Here is a 23,506-nt window from a genome sequence, read left to right as displayed (position 1 = left end):
CAGGCTCAGGTCGTCACTCATCAGCAGTATGGACGATGCTATAGTCTGCATCAGGTTAAAAGTCCAGTATGCAAGATTTAAAAGATTAAGGCAGGATTTACTAGGGTCTAACTGCAGAAATTGTATATAATATTCACAATTATGTTTTCATTAGTGTATGATCATGTCAAAATAAGAATGGTTGTGTTTTTGTTATCTAAAAAATATATCTACAGAGCTGGTCCCGATGGTGTTGCACTGCAGATTTTATCCAAAGTTGATGCGTATTATTGTCACCTACTATTTGTCTGTTTGTGTCTCAACCAAAAAAGTCCAAAGTGAACAAAACAAACACTGACAAGGGCCTTTTGTGTTGTAACAGCCATAGTTCAGTTGGTTGCAATCTCTAATTTCACCACTAGATTTCATCTTTAGAATCTAATGCGTTACAGTCACATAACCAGTCAGAGTTCAAACATGATGTAACATCTGTGCTATGACTAATAATCTTTCTGAAATGTTTAATTCTTTAAATAAACATAATTAAAAGACCATTTTCTGTTTGTCCTGTGTGTATCCAGAATCTTTGATTATATAAGAATTATTCATGGTCAAAAGCAGGACACCAGATGTCTCCTCTTACTCCTCAGTGTACGAGGAGTACTGGGGGCTTCAAGTTTCCCCATTTCTCTGTGGACATTAGATACTGGAATATGATTCCTGTCAAACACACCTCAAACTGGGGGTTAAAGTCAGCAGAGAGAGATGGATTTGAAAACAGGAAGTGGAGAGAAGTGAAACTCTAACCAGTAAAGAGGGAAAAGAGCAGAGAAGAGGGACGACAGCTGGGGAGTCATGGAAAAACATATTTGTGTACCTTTATTAATGTCTTCTTCCTCTGCTCTCTGAGAGTCCTGCAGAATAGTCAATAGATTTAGTTCTTTTTATTCAGACAAACATTAATCATTCATCTTTTCACATAATTGGAATATGGAAGTCTCATAACTTTTATAATATTTATGTATTTATAAGGTGGAGACTTTAAAACAAGCCATTTTAGGCTTTCTGCCCCTCCCTGCACCTTTACTGTTTGATGATATCTTTGATAAATGTTATGTACAGTATGTGCAAAAAAAAATAATAAAATCAATAAATTAATAATTATCTGTGGAAAAAATTAAAATGGGATTCCTGAAAAAAAAAAAAAAACATAAGTTACTCTTAAAGAACACATGTAAAATGAGTAAAATTAAAATCTTGTAATAGAACATTATTATAAGTTTGGTCATTTTCAGCTTCATAATGAATATCTGATAATTTTAGATAAGGTAAATATTTTTATTTTCTCAGAAAAACTACCGGAAAAAAAAGTCTCAAAGAGACAGTGAATTGGATGTTCTTGTGGAACAGGGCTTCAGGTTCTTTAAATTTATTTGTATCATATATGATTTTATTTATTGTTTGCAGAATCTACATCTGATTCAGTGTAACTTCACATGATAGAGACTGATGGAAGACAAAGAAGAAGTGAATTCACCTTGTCCTCTCTGAGCGCGCCCAGTATCTTGCTGAAGTCTTCCTGCTTCTGTTTGGCCTCAGCAATGGTTGCTTCATCCTGCTTGATGAACATCATTGCAACTGTTGCTAGAAAAAGGGCGATGAGGGCGAAGGAGATGAAGAGGGTGATGATGAAGAAGAGGAGTGTAGGTTTACCGTCTGCACGCATCACCTGCAGAACATAGACAGTTACCTGCATCCCCAGTGTACTGTACTGGGACGTGTTTGTGCATTTATCAAATGTACTTGGATCAGTTTATGGAATAGGACCAGTGTGTGTACCAGCATGGCGAGGTTTTCCCAGAAGTCCATTGACAGCAGTCTAACCGCAGACATCAAGGACCAACCAAAGTTGTCGAAGTTGGTATAGCCATAGTTTGGGTTTTCACCTCCTCTCATACAGGTGTAACCCTCAGGACATCTCCTAATTACATCAACAAAATTATCATTATTAGTATTAGATGTTGACAAATAATCAAATAACCAAATAATACTAATAATAATAGATTCGAGCAAAAAAAACCCAGTAACAACTAGAAAAGCACTCAGAGAGCGCAGACCTTCGCCAAGGCAGATCAGTGCCCCCCCTCGATCACCACCAAAATTTATTCATTTGTTCCTTGTGCCAGAATCAACATTTCCTGAAATTTTCATCCAAATCCGTCCATAACTTTTTGAGTTATCTTGCACACGGATAGACAGACAGACAGACAGACAGACAGACAGACAGACAGACGCCGGCAAAAACATAACCTCCTTGGTGGAGGTAGTTAATTGGTTCATATCACCCTGTGATGGAAATCTCTGAGAAATCAATTAATCTTAGAACTGGACGTCTAATTCAAAGAAATGTACACCTAAAGTAACTCAATCTGAAACACTGAACATCACACTCAAAGCAAAAATAATAAATCTGGAAATGAAGAATATAATTGCACAAAAAATGCAAATATATGTATTGTTTGTGTTTTTGTAAACATACCCAGCAGTAGATCTATTTCCACAAAGCAAGGGATCCAGTTGACCTGGCAGGTAGTAGTAGTTTGCTGTTAAGGAGGAGATAAAGAGAAAGGTGATGAGATGACAAACTACTTTTGCTGCTATTTTAAAACACAGACAAGCAACAAATTAAAGGAGAAACCTGATGGAAGCGGGTGTTTTGAGGATGACCATGCTATGGATGCTATGGACTATGGATGAGTATGAAAATGATCTGAATCAAATGTTGTGGCCTTCAAACAGACTAACTGAAACACAACTGAACAATATCATAAAACAACCCACCACTCTTTTGGAAGAATGGTACTCATCCCCTAAGGATGTCAGGAGGTCCTAAAGTCCTAAAATCACTGTAGACGATTACTGACGCTGTTCTAGTCTTCACATGATAGTGGAGTTTTGAAGCCTGATAAAATAACAATTGTTTGGAGAGAAATATATATATATATATATATATATATACACACACACACACACACACACATATATATATATATATATATATATATGTATATATATATATGCATGTATGTATATATATATATGTATGTATATATATATATATATATATATATATATATATATATATATATATATATATATATATATATATATATATATATATCAAGATTAAAAATAAAATAAAAGAGTTATGTGGCAGCCATTTATCAGCTTTGTTGAAGGTATGGTAACTACCAACATATCTGTGTAACTCCAATATTTTTCTACCTTTTACTTTATTTTTTAATTAATTTATTTTTAATTTTCTTTCCACTTATTTATTTATTTATTTATTTATTTATTTATTTATTTATGTATGTATATGTGAACTTACAAATATGGATTTGTGTAAATGTGTACATATTGGGGTGTGTGTGTGTGTGTGTGTGTGTGTGTGTGTGTGTGTGTGTGTGTGTGTGTGTGTGTAAATATATTATGTCTGGCTGTATACTAATTGAACAAAGATCCAGTACTTGGAGTGGGTAGGTGGGTGGGTAGTTGGATATGAACTGGATACAACATATTCATGTTCAAGATGTATGTTTCTTGTTGTACATTTGAAAATTGAAAATAAAAAATACAAAAAAAGAAAAAAAGAGTTATGTTGCTTGTCACAATATTGTGACATTGGCGCTTAAAAGGGTTGAACGTCTGAAATCAACATCTATGTAAAAGTGATACTGATTAAGTCATGTGACAGCTCACACCTCAGGGAGATATAGTACTTAATGATTGTTTTCCCTTTCATTTGTCATTTATGAATAATTCACCATCTGGATGAAATTACTGAATAATATACTGAAATGGAAATCTAACTGTAAACACAACATTGATGACATCAATATAAAAATGATCAATTTTGCTGGTCTTAATATCCTGTTCTCCTTACACATATTATCTATGTACGATTTGAAGTCAAAAGACTGGTCATCTTCAATGTGGTCACTGAGATTCCGCGGTGGCAGTGATATGATACACTTATTCCTCAGGCTTCCCATGAAGGCTTGCAGGCCAGCCATTGCGATGATGGTTACAAAAAACAATATAAGGATGAAGACATCTGTCAGCTTCTTCAGTAATTGCAAGACCGTTCCAATCGTCTTCTTCAGATCTGATGATGATAATAAGGGGTGGGTTTTTAAAACATACTGGTGAGACAGACGGGGTTTAGAAATCACTGAACCATGCACACACTCACCACAGACTAGTGGGATAATCTTCAGTATTCGAGGAGCGCTCACAGTAGGAAACATACGCAGATCAAAATGAAACACTAGATTCGCCAATCTGAAACACAAAGAGGCCTTCATCATCAGATGTTCATAAACAGTGGTGAGATGATGTGGTGTGTAAAGACCAGTTCACATCAAGGATTTACAACAAAACCAACCTGCTCCCACACTCTGTCAGCTGAGATCATAGCAGTGTAAATGGACTCTTTTCAGCTTTACCAACTTAACCCTTTAACCCCTGACACATAATTTCAGGTAAACGTGCTGCTATAAGTGTCATAAAAGCTACTGAGAGCATGTGCTTGTGTTCCTTTTCTTCAGTGGTTTTGTTTTACTGTGTTTTAGAGTCAAAACAGGTGGAATAACAGAAAAAGACGAAAAGAGGAATTAAAGTTTGACAGGTTTTTACTAAATAAGGCACTCAGAATGTACATCAATCAGAGATTTAGGATGTTTAATATGAACTGTGAACTGACACACACTGAACAATAACTAGTATTTGAATTTGGGCCCAGTAGTTTTCGTTTTGGGGTTCTTTTTTTCTAAATCAGTCCAGCTGTTTTTTGGCACCTGGTTGAACTCCAAAAAGCAGTTACACAGTCAAACTCAGTAAAAATGAAGTAAAAAAAATTAAGTAAAAATCACGTCAACACTGCAAACAAACGATAAAAACAAAAAACAACAAGGAAAAATGGTATTTAAAGAAAAAAAACAAACCGTCTATTTTTATAGCGAGTCGGTCCCACTGGTCTGTGTTTTACCCCCCATGTCACAGGCGGTGGGGTGCGCACTGAGCATGCTCAGATGTCTATGGAAAGCATGAGGTCTATTCTATCTGCACGTTTTGAAAATTTTCTCATTGAGCAAATGGTTGAATTTTTATGAAAATTTAAAATAAATTATACATTCAGGACGAGTGCCACAAACACATCAGTGGTTAAAAGGTTAAGGAACCAGTCAAATGCATGCTTTTCCTCAGTATTTGTTGGCTTTCGGTCACCTGTAACCACAAAGTGCAGCAAAAACATCATCTGGTAAAACCTTGTGTCAATAATCCAGCTTTTCTCTTCTCATTAGAACTGACTCCAACTCTAAACAACAGAAAGCATATTCCTATCACTGTCCTCATTCATGTTGTAAAGCACTACAAATTATGTGAAGTTACTACATAGCTTGAAAAGTTGGAAGTTAAGAGAGTTGTTGTCTTGTTTTGTCTTGTTACACTGGTCTGAACTGGCAGCTTCCAGTTTTATTGTTTTATAATTTAAACAGATCCCCATTAATTTCCATTATATTGGTAGCTACTCTTCCTGGGGTCCGTTAAAATACAAATACAGTTACAAAATACAAGTTTACAATTCATCATTATCATCAGCCTGCTGAACATTTTATCTCAACAAATAAACCTAAAAACATTTAAACTTTTATCTTTACAGCAACTTGAATTGCGAGAGTCAAAACAATTCTTTGCATTACTGTATTTCCTTGAGTAGTTCCTGTTTGACTGTTTTTGTTTTGTTTGTTTTTTTAAATATAAGCTTTTAATGTGTTTGATGCATGAAGGTTCCAGACAGACTTCACAGTTCTAGTTCAGTTATCTGTGCATCAGTTGCATCCATGTGTCTCCCCCTACTTTCCCCCTTCTCCCCCAGTCTCTTTCTATCTCTCTGTCTTTTTCTCCTCCTTTACCCTCTCTCTTTTACCCCAACTGGTCAAGGCAGACGTCCATCCTCCAGGAGTCTGGGTCTGCTCCAGGTTTCTGCTGTTAAAAGGAAGTTTTTCCTTCCACTGTCACCAGTCACAAGTGTTTGCTCCTGGAGAATTCTGTTGGGTTTCTGTAAATTGGCTTAGAGTCTGGTTTCAATCGGCTCGATATGTGAAGTGTCATAAGATAACTTTTGTTATGATTTGGCGTTATGTAAATAAAATTTGATTGACTGATTGACTGAAAGTAACTTATTCCATAGACTGGAGGCCCTGTAAAAGACAAAATTTTTCAATTGATTCGTTTTTGGTTTGGGAAGTTCCAGGTGACCCATGGTAAACTGTCTGGTGCCACGATTATGTTTCCCGTTCACAATACACTGTAAAAAAAAAAAAAAACAAAACAAAAAAAAAAAAAAAACATCTTAAAAAAACGTAATATTCCAGCAGCTGGGGTGCCAAAAAAAATACTTTTAAATAACGAAAAATAACCATCTCATAAAAATATGTTAATTTTCCATAATTAAAATACAGTTTTTTGCGCTAACTTTACATGGGATTTTCCTTTTTTTTTTTTTAATGTTTAATAAAGAATATTTACAAGGATTAAAACAATCAAATTACCTATAAATATATATGTAAATAATTTTCAGTGAGACTAAGTTGCACAATCCACTGATAAAAACTGTATTTTGACAGTTTATCAGTGCTTATACATGTTATACATTCACAAAAATAATTTTTATTCAGCATTTTTGTTGTGAAACCTCCCATAATTACACAAGATATTTGTCAATTAACAAACAAGTCTGGTTAAACTTACAGAACAAATACTTCTTTTACGGTTAATTGTTAATAATTTTATCTCATTTTATTTTTTTATTTTTTTTTTTACAATATTAAACTTTAAATTAACAGTTTAATCTCATAAATAGAAAAGAAATATTTGTGAAATTATGATACATTTGCAAATGTATTTTAACTGTATTTTTCTGTGAAAAAAAGAAAAAATTTATTCTAAAAAACAGAAATTTCATGGTTATTCGCAGTTACAGTTTTTTCATGTTATTTTACATTTGACATGTAAAATTACGGTCTATTTTTGTAATTTCATTGATGTTTTCCTGTATCTTAAAAATACAGGAAAAATCTGTAAAATAAACAGTGAAAATTCTGTTAAATTACAGATTTTTTTTACAGTGTAGGATTCCTCATCAGAAGGAGGAGGTCAAATTGAATTTTTGCTTCAACAGTCAACCATGATAGACTGCAATGCATTTTTGTAATGTTTGTTCTGAAGGAACATTTAAGAGCCAATCTAACTGCTCTATTTTGGACCAGTTGAATTTTTCTAAATTCTGTTTTTGCTGCACAGGACCACTCAGCCATGCAATAACTTAAATGTGACAGAACCAATGCCTGACTCACTTGACCTCTAGTTGATACAGATATGGAGCTGCCTTTCTTACTAATGAAATTCCCCACCCTATTTTTGTTACAGCTGAATCACTATGATCAGACCATGACAGTTGACAATCTATAATTACACCTATAACTTCACTTCACTGATCTGCTCTGTTGGGATTCCATCTATAGACAGATTGAGAGATGAGTCACTTGCACATTTTTTCCCGATTAAAATACATATTGTCTTGGATATATTCAGGATTAGTTTGTTTTCTTTAATCCAGTTTGATACATATTTTATCTCTTCACTTAATATTTCATTTATCTCTAGTGTTTTCAAATTAGAACTTTACAAGTTTTCGCTCCTCTTATGTGAAATCTTTAGTCTGAACTGGACTTTAAAGATGGTGATGTGACAGATTTGTGTTTATAGCATCCATATACATCACTCTATACTGATGATGACACTCTTTTGTTGACTGGATGTGTGACAGTTGAGTTCAGATATCACTCTTTGCTGATGATAACATTCTTTTGGAAACACATGCATCCATTTTTACTATCTGATTAAATTTTTTCAGCATCTACATATCCTTCCCTGATTTATCATGTGACTTTCATGTGACTCTTTCTCACCAGCTGTTAACTGAAAGTGGACAATAAATCATAACCAAGTCTATTGTTATTTTTATTCAAAGTTGTTAAATTCTGGTAATTCTGCTTTTCAGTATTGATTACATTCACAGACAAATAAGATTGACCTGGCAGACAAATAACATCTTGAATAAACAGGAATGTTTCATTCAATGATAAATCACATTCATTTTAATCCAGCATCCTGTTAAACAATTGAGGGAACATTTATGCATTTATTTTCCTAAAACTAGTGTGTATGACTGCTATTAGCTAAACTTACAGGACCATCCTTGACAAACTTAGTAAAGAATTGGTTATCTTAGCTACAATTGGTTATGTGAATAAAACCCTGTTAACATGGTACTAATATCATCTGTGAACTTCTGGTAATTTAAAATAATTGAAAAAGTCATCAGTGATCTTAAAAAACAAATCGGCCAAGTCTGTAATAAAAAGTAAAAATGTATCACAAATGATCTTTCCTATTTCAGCAAACACAGAGGTCATGTGATGATATTAGTCCTGTATAAAATGACATCTCTGTAATTTGGGGGGATATGCAACATCTTTTCACATTTATTCAGCCTATTTTATGGTTGAGGATGATCAAAGCTGTGCTGACTATGATAAACCAAAGTTTTAAGTGTTTTAGGAAGAATTTTTTTTTTTTTTAAATTGAGACTCACATTGCAATATAGCATGGATATCTATATTTCAGAAAAGTGACATCTACAAAGGTGGACGGATGAAAAGCAGGACAGTTACAGTACAGAAGATTTTTCTGTCTTTGATGTGATTCTTCACATCAGAACTGAGGAATAACTGTCAATAAATTTGAGTAAAAAAACAGACTTTGAATACAGCACATGAAAAACAGAGGCTAGGGGTTCATTTTCTGTTCCAATGGGGCTTGAGTTGACTGAACAGGAATGAGTGAAGGCCACACTTTCTCAATCACACACTCCCTACAGAGAAAAATAAACTCCACTTGCGTCACAAAAGGTTAAGGGAGAAATACTTGGACTCACACTTTTTTCAGCCTGAACTGCATCCATCCATCCACCCATCCATCCATCCATCCACCCACCCATCCAACCATCCATCCATCCATCCATCCACTCATCCATCCATCCATCCATCCATCCATCCATCCATCAGCTCCCCCTGATAAGGTTTAACTGTTAATGATGTGTTTTCATAGGAGATAGTGATCTTCTATTTTGAGGAGAAATCTTTGCTTTCCTGAAGAATAAGCAAAAGCATGTGTTTTTTGGCTGTGTACCATTGGTGATATTCTACATGTTTATACAGTATGTTCTTACGCAATCACTTGTTATGTTTTTGTCTTTCCAAAAAAAAAGAAGTAGTACCCTTCCTTTGACCCTTTGAAAAAAAAACAGAGGATAGTTGGAGCTCTTATTTAAAAAGTTTGTGTGCTGTTGTAACCTGGAGATGTGTTTGATTTTCTTTTCCGTTCTCAGTCTCTTGAGTGTTCACCATGTCCCTCTTTTCCTGCTCTGTCATCTAGGATGGATGGTAGTTTAGTAGAAACTCTTTCAGCGACGGATTCTGTTATTTTAGTGACTTTGGGTTGAATGATTTTTTTTGTAAAATTGCTCTCTCTCATTTTGGGTATGCATGTGTGAGAGGAGTGGGAAAAGTGATTCTCCTAAAGGGACTGTATGTAGTATCTGTACTTTCAAATATGTAGTAATATTAATATATAAACTCTCAACATCAGGCAGAAGTCAAGTACCAGAACAGACAATGGACCAAAACCACCAACAAATCAACACTATGTATCCACACACTGTCTGAGTCACTGAATAAAGTATAAAACTCATTATTTACACATATCTGTATTATGGTATCATCAAGTTTTCATCTTCAAACTATGACTCATATGCGATTATTTTGACAGTCGATCAAAATAACACTGTGTCTTATAATCCTTAGATAGTTTACATTACAGTCTCTGTTAGCTCTGTTTTTCGACAGAAAACAGACACAGTAAAACCACACAGACCTCTGTTTTCTGTACAGTTTGTGTTGTCAATAGCTGAACTAAAGATCTGTTTGGAATCGAACAAATAAGGTGAGAACTGTCACAGTTTAACCGTAGACCAACAAACGACCAATTTAGCAAAGATATTACCATCACATAACAACTTTTTACCTTCATAAGGCACAAAATACAAGTCACCATGTTGAAGAAACACCGCCATTTCAGCATCAAATTCCATTCTTTTATTTAGAGCTGTGATGAAAACAACAACAGTGCTTCTAGTGTTTATCACTTTGTCACTTTCTTTGACACTAAAAGTTGTTTCTTAATGGTTCTGATCCCATCTAGTCACTTTCTGATGCTTTAGTCAAACAGCATTCGCACAGCACTTCTGTTATGGGAATATTTCACCTCTGTTCCAAAACGATGTCTGCGTAAACAAAATGGTGGGATCATTTGGTCCTACCTTTATTGCGGCTTTGTAACACCTCTGGAGGTAGTAACAGAGCTGTGAAGGTGGAATCATGATTCCGGAATGCTACATTAAAGGAACACCTCTCGTTCCGCACCCAAGGTATCGTTTTGATAACGTATTGCATGTGTGACCCCCGCGCCGGGGGGGATTTAAAAATGAGTGCAGGCCGTGTACAGTAAACAAACATATCAACGTGACCAGAAAGATGTCGAGCTGGGGAGACGCCGAGATCCACAAGCTGTCGTCACTTCAGGCGGAGGACTCTATCCATGCTAATATTTGTGGAACAGTGAAAGACGGGCCAACTCTGGAGAGGTTAGCAACACCGTTATGCTCGGGGTATTTCCGATGCGAAACTTACATGTCACACTATGATGCACTGTGTCACCGCCCCTTTGATTCCGAAACGCAGGTCCACTGTGTAAAAGTCCAGCCTGTCTCTCCTCTGTTACTCTTTTGACTTAGCTGTGGAAATCGATCAATAGTGGAAAAAAGGTGGGATCGTCATCTCACCTTTCTTTCGGGATCTCTGTGTAAAAGTGTCTACAGTCCCTGTGATATTAGTTTTCTTCACTATGGGAGATCAGCAAAGTGACTCATTACTCCCTCTAGTGGTCACATAAATATGTTGAACTGTCAGAATGAATATATTCAGTTCAAATCTATAAAGTCCAATACTGTGTCTTTGGCAGAACTTCATAGCTCCATATTCTCAACACTCTAATGATAATTTCAGGTAAATTTCTAATAATTGAAAGTTGAAATATTACATATAGCATCTATGAACGGATGTATATCAGGCGTGTGGTTGTTTGTTACCCCATGATGATGATGATCATATCCAGCCAGTTCCAGGGGTCTCTGATGTAGGTGAAGCTTCCCACACAGAAGCCTCTGGACATGATTTTAATCAAGGCTTCAAGTATGAAGAGTCCCACGAACACATGTCTATTCAAGACAGGAGAAAAACAGCACTTTAAAACATAAGATAAAATCAACCATGGTCGTCAGGCTGGTAACATACATCATATTCAACTAAGTTTGTTTTCAGAACTGATCCAGTAAAAATATTTTAGGTTTTATAGAAACACCTAAAAACACAAAGCAGGTCAGTAATAAATGCTGACTGAATGAACGTATCAGCAGATCAGTGTTAAAGGAATTACACTGTCACTGTCCATGTAACCTGCATGTCTGTATTATATTTACCACCTATGCAGATGTATTAAAAAAAAAATGAGAAATACAAATATAGAGACTGTTATCATTTATCACAGAAAATTTTAAAACAAGTGAGTTTTTTTGTTTGTTTTTTTCAGAGAAATGTACTGTCAGTGAAGTATGAACCACAAATGTGAGCAATGCAACAAATAGTGAAAACAGTCTTCACAAACTTGTTCACTCTGAAGGACAGATGTCAGGTTAACTGGCACAGATAGGCCATTTTTTGGCTCCAGTACCAATACTGATAACTGAACCTGGCTCTAATAGTGGCTGAGGGCTGACATCTGGCTCCTGAACTACACAGATATTTTACTTAGGTACTCGTTACTTGGACTTAGATGTTGAGTTCAGTGATTATCCAGTTTCCAATTATCCACTTGGCCAAGTTCTGATTGTATTTTGGCCTTTAATCCTTATTGGTGGACCTATACTGTGCATTTTCTAAATGACAAATTCCAAGACTTTTTCACTCTTAAAGACATAGAACGATTTTCAGGGCAACTTCCAAATTATGTTTTCTTGACAGCTAACTTTTCCGAAGTTATTTATTATTTTATGCTTTCATACTGTTATTCCGTGCATTTTGTATTTTTCAGTGAAAAGAAAACATTTCTATATTTAATTTTGTAAATATTTAATTTTGTGTCTTTCTTTCTTTCTTTCTTAACACTCTAGCAGCAAAAGTATTGGATTTAAAGAATTGGGTTTATAGATTGCCAGTGACCCAGAATAGACGTCACTACATTTTGGGAAAAGTTGGTCAAAGTTCAAATTTTTTATGAAATTTTAAAATCTTTTTTTCTTCTCCCATTTACATATAATGGGGGAAATTTGAAATGTCTATGAAAACATCAATTTTGTTTCAATTTACTTCAAACTTGGCACATATATAGAGACAAGTGATATGCTGACATCAGCACACGCATAGACATGATGACATCAGCCGGATCAATGCCACAATAAGCTACAATATGTACAAGGGGCGGGGTTTGCTGTGCCTTGAACCAATAGTTGATCATGTAGATGTTCATGAAGGCTCAGAAGTTATTTATCAGTTCAGAGAAAACTGAAGAAAAAGTGATTTTTTTCAACAAGGTACATCATGAACTAAATTGAAAAACAATTACTGTCATTAGTGAAAACTACATGGGTTTTACTGGTGTTGCAGAAGATGATGGTGTTTTCACATTCACTTTGGAGCCTCTGAATGTCCAAATGTGTCAGATCTGATGACCATGAAAAGCTTCATCATTTTACCTGAATTATTCCAATGTATTGGTAGGATTAGTGGGTTAGAAGTTATTAAACATTTTAGACCAGTACATGCTTTTGTGCGCTGGTGGCTGGTTAGGTCTTTGAGGGTTAAACCTTAAGAATATCTTCTTTTTCGTTTGATGCTCAAGGCGATAACACTCCCTCACTTTTATAGTAAGTTATTCTTTTATTCTTTCTGATCCCACATCCTGTGCATGTGAGCCGCAGATGCACTGGCTAGAAGTGGTTGCAGTAATCCCAGAAGTCTTCAGACACACCCTGATGCACTGGGCACTGCACATGAGCCACATGCATCCCAGAATGTAGAAAATAACACCCCTTTGTCTGCGTTTCCTATGAAGACAGCTTTATCCTCTGTGGATGTCTCAGAGGACACACAGACTCTGTGTGTGTTTGGCCTCAATGGGATACTTGACTTAAAAACCCAGCTTTCTGTTGTGACTCACATGTCTGCTATTTCCCCCTTGTCTTTTTCATTGTGGCTTGTTTTTTTATATAATGTTGCGCAAGTGCTCTGTATGTGGTCGACATAAACATGTATGAGAACAAGACTGAGTAAGACTGTTTCGGTAAAATGAGGACATTTGGATCAGTTGGGCGTCTTTACAAGGATAATGGACTTACAAATGTATAGTCCTGTGCCTATTTTATTTTGTTTCACATACAATAAACACCAATCACATGAAAGAGTCATCATTTTAATATGTATGGCAGGAGTTTTTTCAGGTTTTTTCTCAGTGTTTTTACAGACAAACTTCTAAAGTTTTTCATGACTGTGAATCAGTAATATAATTTTCTATGACTGTTTCTAAATGTTAGTACATGAACTAAAGTACACTTTAATGTACACTATGTAAATAAATGAAAATAGCTTCTTTTTTAAAATTTGTTACTTGTCAGTTATTTTCATATTCAGCTGAAAAAATTATGAAACAATAAGGTTTTTTCTATGGATTCTAGTCATATGGGTGAAAAATTAAGCAAAAAAAAATGCATAGTTTTAGTAAAATTTCAACAACAAAAAGCCATGAGATCTACTCAATTTTAACATTTCTCTTCGGTGTCTATATCCAACAGCTGTTTTTCATTACATCCCAAAACATCTGCATTAGTGCTGGCCAAGCCTTAGATGAGAAGACAACTATCTCCTGGACGTGTCCTGACTTTTGGCTGTAACACACATTATTGGACAAAAAGCAGGACCCTTGAATCTAAAAGAGATAATTCAGCGAGACACATACTGATAAAAAAAAAGTCCTGAGAAAATATACACCGTGAGAAAACTTCTGTTTAGAGATGACAGCTGATTAGTGAGTTATTACTAATGCCTTCTTCTCATAGACTGGGGTTCAGTTTGTATTCTTTGAATGGGATCTACTTAAATATTCACTGTAACACTGGGCTTCCAAAACAACAGAATACACAGTTCACCTCAGATCTACTGCTTCTGTTATATGAAAACCCAATACATACATGTAAATGTGTGGCGATCATGTTATTCATTTATTACCTCCGCCAAGGAGGATATGTTTTTGCCAGAGTTTGTTTGTTTGTTTGTTAGCAAGATAACTCAAAAAGTTATGGACAGATTTTCAGGAAATTTTCAGGAAATGTTGATACTGGCACAAGGAACAAATGATTACATTTTGGTGGTGATTGGGGGTGGGCAGATCTGCCTTGGCGGAGGTCTGCGCTCTCCAAGTGCTTTTCTAGTTTATTTTTTTGATCTGTGTTGCTCACTGCTCATATAGGTTAAGCATATGGGACTGTTTTTATACTATGTGTTGAAGAGGACACTTACAGGTCCATAGGGAGTAACGGAAAGCTGCGATCCAAGCTTTCATTGTTTACATGGACCCCATATGGTGATGTTGTGCATAAATACGATCACTGCTGTGCTTGTCTTTAGTCAACTGGTATCTGTCCATCAAAGATTTGTCATTGTGAAATCAACTGATACCACGATAAATGTAATATCTTACTCAATCACATTGCATTTGGCAACATATATTTACACTGTCATTCATAATAATAATGATAATGACAATAAGTGCTAAATAATAAATAATATTACAGGGAATAAATTACATTTTGAAAATTGTGGATTATTTGAAAGGTGGGAATCCCTCTTTCTCACTATACATACATGCATACATACACACACACGTATACATATATATACACATATATATACATACATATACATACATACATACATACATACATACATATATATATATATATATATATATATATATATATATATATATATATATATATATATATATATATATATATATATATATATATATAATGGATTAGATCCGGCCACCATCAAACATTCACACACATTCATACACCAGTGTGAGTGACACTGGAGGTAAGGCGGGTCAAGTGTCTTGTCCAAGGACACAATGACACATGACTAGGACAGCCGGGATTCGACCGCCAACTCTTTGGTTATTGAACAACCCGCTCTACCTGAGCCACAGCCGCCCATTATTTGATGGTTTGTATGAAAACCAAACAATCACAGGTACATTGTCTATATTAGTGATCAAAAACTACACATTTAAAATAACTGGAGTTAGTGTGTGTCTCTGTCACTTTGCAGGAACTCACTCTGCAGTGTAGGTCCACACTGGAGGATCTTCAAACACCATTAACACACAGTTGAACAGAAGTGCCACCAGGATTAACATGTGGAAAAAAGTGTCAGTGTTAAGGAAAAAACATCATCAGATGATCATGGATACAATACAAGACATCAGACCTTTAAAAAGCTCCTCCACCACCAGTCAAATAATAGCATTTATGTTTCTGTCTTTGTTTTTGTTCTTCTGCAGTGATTCTGACCTTGTTCAGACTGACTGGGAATCCAGATATAATTTAGAATGTGTGGACAGCAAAGAAACTGACAATAAGTACAATTTATGCAAATCAGATCCAAACTAAATCTGAATTTCTACTACAGTATACATTTTCATTTATCATTTCATTTTTTTTTATGTATTTAGACAGGGACAATCCACAATATACATTAACCTTAAAAAGGAGAGATGTAGTATGCCAGGTTCTAGCACTAGTGCTAATTTCCACCTGTAGTCCCTGGGCAGGCTGATGTTATCATAAAAAAACAGACATTAATAAAAACTAAAACATTAAAAAACAGTAAAAAATGCATTTCTGTAACTCCATCTGTATAAAATATTCATTCACATCCAACCATTCACTCTTATCCGTCCCGCTGCAGTCCGTCACACACACTCTAAACATGTTTACATTACATTACATTATGGCTACAGGTTTGGTTTGAGAATAGCTGTTTTTTCACCATGCAGGAGAATGTGTGATAGTTTGTAATTGTATAATAATAATAATAATAATAATAATAATAATAATAATAATAATAATAATAATATGAACACATTTTATGATTTTTTTTTAATGTATTTAGACAAATTTGACTGGAAATCATTGTTTCATGCATCCATTTTCTCATTTTCTAAACTGATTAATCCCTTGGATGCACAGATGAACAAACACTCATACCTGCAGGCAATTTTGATTGAGTAGTGAACATTTTGCAAATAGGTAAATAATATGCACATATTTACAGAACAAGTAATATAAATAGACTATTTTCTTTTATATTACCTGTTTCAGTCTTCAATGTTTCTGCCTGTCTTTCTACATTTTGTTTTTTGTATTTTTGCTGCTATAAACACTGTTATTTCCCTACAGTGGGATCAATTAAGTCATATCTTATCTTATTAAGGTGTACTGTCTTCAAAGAGCCCACGCAGACATGGGAGAACATGCAAACCTGTCACAGTAAGACCCCAGACAGCCGGTGCTCAGATTAAACCCAGGACCATCATGCCTGCACCACCATGCCACCCCCTACTGTAAACCACTGAACACGTAATAAATCACATCTAACCACTAAATCTGCATTGATGTGTTGACACTGGATTTCAGTGGCCATCCTTCCATCTTCTGTAATGGAGGTGGGCAGAGGAGAGCAGAGGACATCGTAAAGGATATGAGTGATTGAGCGTCTTGATGGCGATCCTCCTCAACAGGCTTAAAGGACTGAGCTGGAGACAGACCGACCCAGCGTCAAACCTGGAGATGATGTTTCCTTTACGCAGCACGATGAACGTCTGCAGGATCACAGACACAGGTCAGAGGTCAGGCCATTAATGTTTCAGTGTAAGTATTATATACTGTTTCCTATAAAGGTAGAATAGTTTTGTTTTTTGCTTACTTTTGTATAAGCTCAGCTTCTTCCTGTTGTTAGAATGTTGTTAAAGAGCCACAATGCAATAGTTGTACACTGTGTGGGCTTTTTTTTGTTGTTGTTGTTAATTTATTCTTTCAATATTCTGGAGTGTTCTGTTTAAATTGGTAAATTCTCTTGGCCTTTTGTACAAATTTATATTTTATTCCTTCTTATGTTCGAAAAAAAGTTCATCATCATCATCATCATTCCTTTTTATTCCTATTTCTGCAGATCAATAATCACCTTTGACCAGGTGCAGTGATCACATACTGAGTCCCAGTTACCCTTTATCTATCAAGAATAAATCACAATGTCACAATCCTTTCATGAGAAGAGGTAAAAATATTTTATTCCAACTTTATGGACAACATTAGTCACTTTTCCAGTGGATATCTGTGCAAAACTTTACCAATATTTACTAAATGTTGAAAAAACAGAAGCGCGTAATGTCGGTTTTTCCATTAAATCGCAAATGCAATGATTTGTTTACTTATTATCGTGAGATGACACAAGAAGTCATTCCATAAACATGGCCACAAACGTAAATATGGTGTTGATTTACACATATATTCATTATTATTATACATTACCCCTCTGTCTTGCACTAAATTAAAAAATGACTGGGTTTCCTGGTGTGTCCACACATACTGCAACATGTTTCTTCTTCTTCTTCTTCGCTTGTTGTAATGTACGTCAACATCCAGTTTATTAATTCAAATGACTCTAGTTGTGAAAAAAGGTCTTTCCATTGCAGTTTTGCATGATATACCATTTGCGCTAAGCCCAAAAAACCACCTCTTGCCAGCACAAAAATTTTTTAATCGAAAAATGAGACTTTTGGCGAAATTGTCATTTTGCCATTAGGTAAATTTTTATGTGCAAGTTATATTTGAGGGTCAATGGAAAAGCGACTAGTGTAGATATAGTACTGCAGAAATTAGACTTAAAAGAACTTAAAACTGTGGAGCTTTTGCTTCAACTGGTTTCAGTGGGATTTTGTTTAGATGGCTGCAACCTAAATAGGGTTTCATGTTGTGTTTATAACAAAAAAATGCAATAAATGTAATTATTACTTGTGCCACATTCTTTGTTTCCTCCTCGCTCCACTCACCAGCACTTTTTTCCTAATCTCTACATGCAAATATATGGATCTATTCTATATTTGTACTCATTTTGTACGCCATATATCTTTGCTAAAGAGAATGAATCTTGAAATGCCAAGTGAATATCTCCCCAAGCCTTTATATGACTTAGAAAAAGACAGTTGCTAAGAACTTGCAGACATTAGACGTCATCACTGGTCTGTTTTTATAGCCTTCTTCTGCAGACTACTGGATTCCTTAACTGGATCAGGTGAGTATAAGAGCAACGGTTTTCATAGAACAGAAACACATCAAATAAACTTTTGATAAATGTCAAAGTCATGCGACAACAGTGCATCAGCATAAAACTGGTTTTCACCTGGGAAGATTCTCACGCAGAACAAAATAAAAGTAGTGATTTCATAACCCTGTGTTTGCCACAGAGTTTATGGAAAAACCCACTACCAACAAATAATAACTTTTGACTTTTTTCTTCTTTGAAAATGTTTTTAAACTGATGGTGTTCCTCAGGTGCAAGGAATGACTCATTGTTTAGTTAGTTTTTAAGATATATTTGGGATTAATGATGAAATGAAGCCAAATGTGCTTATGTCTGAGAAAAACTATGGGAAAGTTATTATTGAAAGAAGGTAAATGTATTCATGAAGAAATGTGAAAGGTGACTGCATGACTCAGAGCATTTAGATAATCATAGACTGTCACTTCTTTTGTCTACCCCTGTCAACTGTTTGGCAACTTATACTGTATAATTATGAACTGCACCTTGTTTTTATACAATCTGAAGAATATGGGTTGAAACAATTTACCAAGGGATTTTCAGTTTTTACACAGCAGTTTGTCTTGGTATTTTTGGTCATCACCCACTGATCACAATTTAAAGTACAGGTCCAACCTCTGCTTTTTTTTTTCTTTTCTTTTCTTTTCTTTTCTTTTCTTTTCAATTTACAGTTACATGTGTTAAAGAACAGGAGCAAACCAAAAAAACATATATTTTTTTTAAACAAAGGCTTAGTTTTAGCAATGGTGATTCAGTGAGCCCAGCCAGTAGATTTTGTTGTTTGTAAAAGTAAATAGATCCAGATCCCGAAAGAATGGATTGCAAAACACAGCATCCGTTAACGCTGCAAGGTTTTTGTGCCAATTATATACTGGCACAAACTCCTGAGTGCAGTTTATGTGTTGTTGATTTGCATTTCAGTCACAGGTTGGTCCATAATAAAAAACAATCAAATTGAGTGTCACTAATGAACAGAGACATGCACACACATAACTCTCCAAACTCATACAATATTCATACTTCTACGGTATTTTCCATCTATGACCCAAATCTACTGAAATGTCCAATAAAATGCACTCCAAATGTTAAGATGAGCAAGGCAGATCTGAAACACCAGCTTTCGACAGTTGATATTTGCACCGGCCAAGCTCTGTGAAGGAGCTTGTGCTAGTTTCTTGTTAATTAATTGTAAGGGGAGGGAAGGGGGATTGTTTTTGGTTCAGTTTGTTTGTTTGTTTGTTAACACTCTAGCAGCAAAACTATTGGTTGAATTCGTACCAAATTTGGTTTATAGACCCAGAATAGCTATCATTACATTTTGGGCAAAGTAGGTCTAAGTTCAAAATTCTATAAATTTTTAAAATCCTTTTATTTCTCCATTTACCGGCGACATTTCAAATGTCGGTAGCAGTAAAACTGTTGGTTGAATTCATACCAAATTGGGTTTATAGATTGCCACTGATCCAGAATAGATGTCATTACATCTTGGCAAAAGTCGGTCAAAGTTTCAATTTTTTCGGAATTTTTTATTTTTTTTTTTCACACATTTACTTATAATGGGCAAAATTCACATGTCTGTAGCAGCAAAACTGTTGGTTGAATTCACACCAAACAGACTTTATAGATTGCCAGTGACCCAGAATGGATCTCATTACATTTTAGACACAGTAGGTTGAAGTTCAAATATTTTATGAATTTTTAAAATCTTCCCATTCACTTATAATGGGCAAAATATGTGCAAGGGGTGAGGTTTGTCACCACTGGCACCACTTGTTAGAATTAGAATTTGCACCATGGCTGATTTTAACTGAATGAATATTCCATAATTTATATCCACACAAACGACACATGCAAAACACTGGTGCTATGAGTTTGGCCGTGCAGTTAATTCCACTTTTTACTGGTGCTTTGTCAGTTCCATGAAATATTGTGACTCATTTGCATGTGTTTTGCCATGCAATCCTTTTGTGGATCTGGCAGTGCTGAAGTGTATCTTCAAGGTTATATTAAAGTTCTATAATATATTAAAATGATCAGTGCAGAAATGTTGCACATTTTGAACTAATGATCAGTAAATTTTAAGAAAAATTAATTCAAGTGATTAAGTGTGCAGAGACCTTCTTTGATTGGTAGTAGGGATCCAGATCCTCCAATGGGGTGTTGAGGAGCTCAGGGGGCGGGTCTCCATAGAAGAAGGGAAGGGTCTTCTCAGCCGCCAGTTCAGGGGCTGGTTCAAGGAGGTGTTCCTCCTCAGCCTATTGACCAGAGAGAGAGGATATGGTTGTAAAATTAAATTTTAAAAAATAGAATTACATTTTTTCAAAGTAATAACATCCAATAAGAAAAATTCATCTTACTTTCTGGCATTTCATCCACACGTCACTCATAAGGGGATATTTTTTATTATTTTTTGTCATTTCTTGACACATCCCTTGACACGTATCTTGCTTCAGTGTTTGTAGTTATTGTGTTATTTGTACATGTATATAAGTCTTTATATACTGTTATACTGCAGGATAATGTATTCTATAGGCCAGAATCTTCTTCAGTCATATGTGGGACGTTTGTCATTCCAAGGTGCATTTTGTTATGTGTTGTTAATTCACATTTTGTTGTTTGTTTTGTCTTTCTTCACTTGTCCATACTTAAAGGTAATCGTTGTCACATGATAAACTTGCCTATTATCTCAGGATGTAACTGACGAAAACGCGATGGTAATAGGGTAATGGTAATCAACCCTATAGGTCATAAATCTATTTGTCACAACAGTCCCTTTTTAGCTCTTGTTTTTATGTATTCTCTTTTCTTGATAAGCACCTCATTCCTTTATACACATTTTGTACTTTTTTCGACCCAGTGAAACACCTACTATCAATCTTTTTTCCTCTGCTTAAAAGTTATATCCACCACAAATCTGTTTAGACTTTAAAGTGTTTTGGTTGACAGCTTGAAAACCTGCTAGAGGCATGAAAACCAGGTCTTTTTCATTCAAATCATCAAATCAAATTTTATTTATACAGTGCCAAATCATAACAAAAGTTATCTCATGACATTTTACATATAGAGTTGGTCAAAACCAGACTTTTTCATTGTATGCAGATGTTTTTGTTTAATCTACAAATTAACCCAGCATAGACAGTAGTAATTTGCACCTCATTGTTCTTCCGCCTATTCTTTTGGATGTTGTGTTGATGCTCAATCTTCTCCAGTGAGGCAGGGGTGAAGGGTCTGAACACATCGGTGCCAGCAGGAGGCAGCAGACGTGCCAGCCTGCTGTTCTCCAGAGCATCTCGTACTCCTCTGTCGCCTAGTAACCGTGTCCTGTGGTGAGACGGAGCACAAGTGGCAGACCTGCAGCTCACATGTTGCATCGGTCACACTGTCTCTAAACAAACTGAAGACCAGCCTTTAAACATCATCAAGTTTATATGAAATATTTTTGTAAGGACAAATCAGCAACAGGTCAGTGATGGGTTTTACTTACTTAAAAAGAGTTGAACTCTAACTTGGTCAGGTTACAGATTCACAAACAACACTATGAGACTAAGCAACTGCTGGTACTAGTCTGCACATACTATTTGTTGACAATAATAAAAGCACATGCTAAATTAAAGGTAACAGGTTATTCAGTGTTGTATCAGACTTACAGCTGAGAAGGAGAAAGTTTCAGCTGGTTACTTTTCTTCACATAGTCTTGTTTCTCCTTTCTGCTTGTCCAAATCTCAAAAAAGGACCTTTTCATGGCTGCAGCTTCTGTCTGACTGCCTGCTTGTTAGTTCTTGGCTCTGGTGTTTCTGGTTTCATCACTGTTTTTATGTTCATGACCCTGATCCAGAGTCTTACGTCTGTGGGGTTGGGCCATAACATTCTGCAGTTGTCATCTGTGTCAGTAACTATGTGAACCTTGTTGCAACAGCAGTTCTGCATGGCTCTGCTGTCTGCTTTTTTTTTTTTGTCCTTTCGGCTCAATGTTTTCTTCTGTTCTCAATCTGCAGACCGTCCTGGCTCACTGCAAAAATTTAAGCCCCTGCCCCCTGTCTCTTTTTCTCTCTTTAACGCACAAATCAGTGGCAGGCTGACTTCCTGTTGATCAAATTTCCCAGAAATTACATCACTATGTCCTCTGTCCCTGGAAATAGAGAATGCATTCCCTGTCTTTTTCACCCACTCTCACACATGTACAGCTGTGGTTATGTCTCCCTGTGGGTCATTGCACTAATGCATAGCAAGTACTGGGAGACTTACTTTAAGTTAGCTGTAATCCATAACATGTCTACACTTAACCCTAAACACTACATGAAAAGTGGGGTTTTCGTCAGTTAACATCGCTGTAAATTACTTTGGAATTTCAAATTAACACCTACTAGTGTGAATTTAAAGTCAGCACAGAATAACCCCTCCCCCAGCCCCTTGGACTATGTGAGGTTTTTGTATATAAATGGTCCTGCTGTGAGGTATACAAATGCAAATCGAGTCGTACACAACACAGTTTAAGCTTTACAGCGGAGGTGAGACAACAACTCATTGACTTCAATACCAGGCAGACTCTGCTGGATGAACAGCGAGACTGTGACTGTGGACAAGAACCAAAAAAAGGCTTGTGCACTATCCAAAAATTGCGTTAAGTACATATTCAATTAATTGTGCTATGTGTGTGCTATTTGGGAGGGAATTTTATCTTTGTGTGACTTTCTTAGTTAATTGCACAATGTATGAGTGTGATTTTACTTGTGGAACTGATTAAAGTAATGAATCTGTCACATTGACCTGCTTGAACCTGGAGGTATTTGTTCCTCAAAGTGATTTATTTTTTGTCTTGTGTTTTTTAGGAAGCAAGGGTAAGATTT

The 23,506-nt window shown here is 35.6% G+C and overlaps 1 protein-coding gene across 1 annotated transcript in view; it reads right to left on the bottom strand.

Annotated features, from left to right (window-relative positions):
* Positions 1-22,458, bottom strand: part of LOC115421550 (sodium channel protein type 4 subunit alpha B-like) — a 52,119-nt gene extending 29,661 nt beyond the window's left edge. The window contains exons 1-12 of the mRNA XM_030137481.1: positions 22,307-22,458; positions 21,812-21,980; positions 20,777-20,914; positions 17,042-17,160; positions 15,617-15,706; positions 11,315-11,443; positions 4,235-4,323; positions 3,926-4,147; positions 2,519-2,582; positions 1,819-1,960; positions 1,517-1,708; positions 857-893 (exon numbers count right to left, since the gene is read on the bottom strand). Of these exons, the coding sequence (XP_029993341.1) occupies positions 857-893; positions 1,517-1,708; positions 1,819-1,960; positions 2,519-2,582; positions 3,926-4,147; positions 4,235-4,323; positions 11,315-11,443; positions 15,617-15,706; positions 17,042-17,160; positions 20,777-20,914; positions 21,812-21,980; positions 22,307-22,401 (1,486 nt within the window). The 5' untranslated portion in view covers positions 22,402-22,458. The remainder of the gene's footprint in view (positions 1-856; positions 894-1,516; positions 1,709-1,818; positions 1,961-2,518; positions 2,583-3,925; positions 4,148-4,234; positions 4,324-11,314; positions 11,444-15,616; positions 15,707-17,041; positions 17,161-20,776; positions 20,915-21,811; positions 21,981-22,306) is intronic.
* Positions 22,459-23,506: the final 1,048 nt, after the last annotated feature.

This window comes from Sphaeramia orbicularis, chromosome 6 (assembly GCF_902148855.1).
Source record: "Sphaeramia orbicularis chromosome 6, fSphaOr1.1, whole genome shotgun sequence".
NCBI lineage: Eukaryota > Metazoa > Chordata > Actinopteri > Kurtiformes > Apogonidae > Sphaeramia > Sphaeramia orbicularis.
Note: the sequence above shows the minus strand (reverse complement) of the source record. Positions and strands in the feature narration are given on the sequence as shown.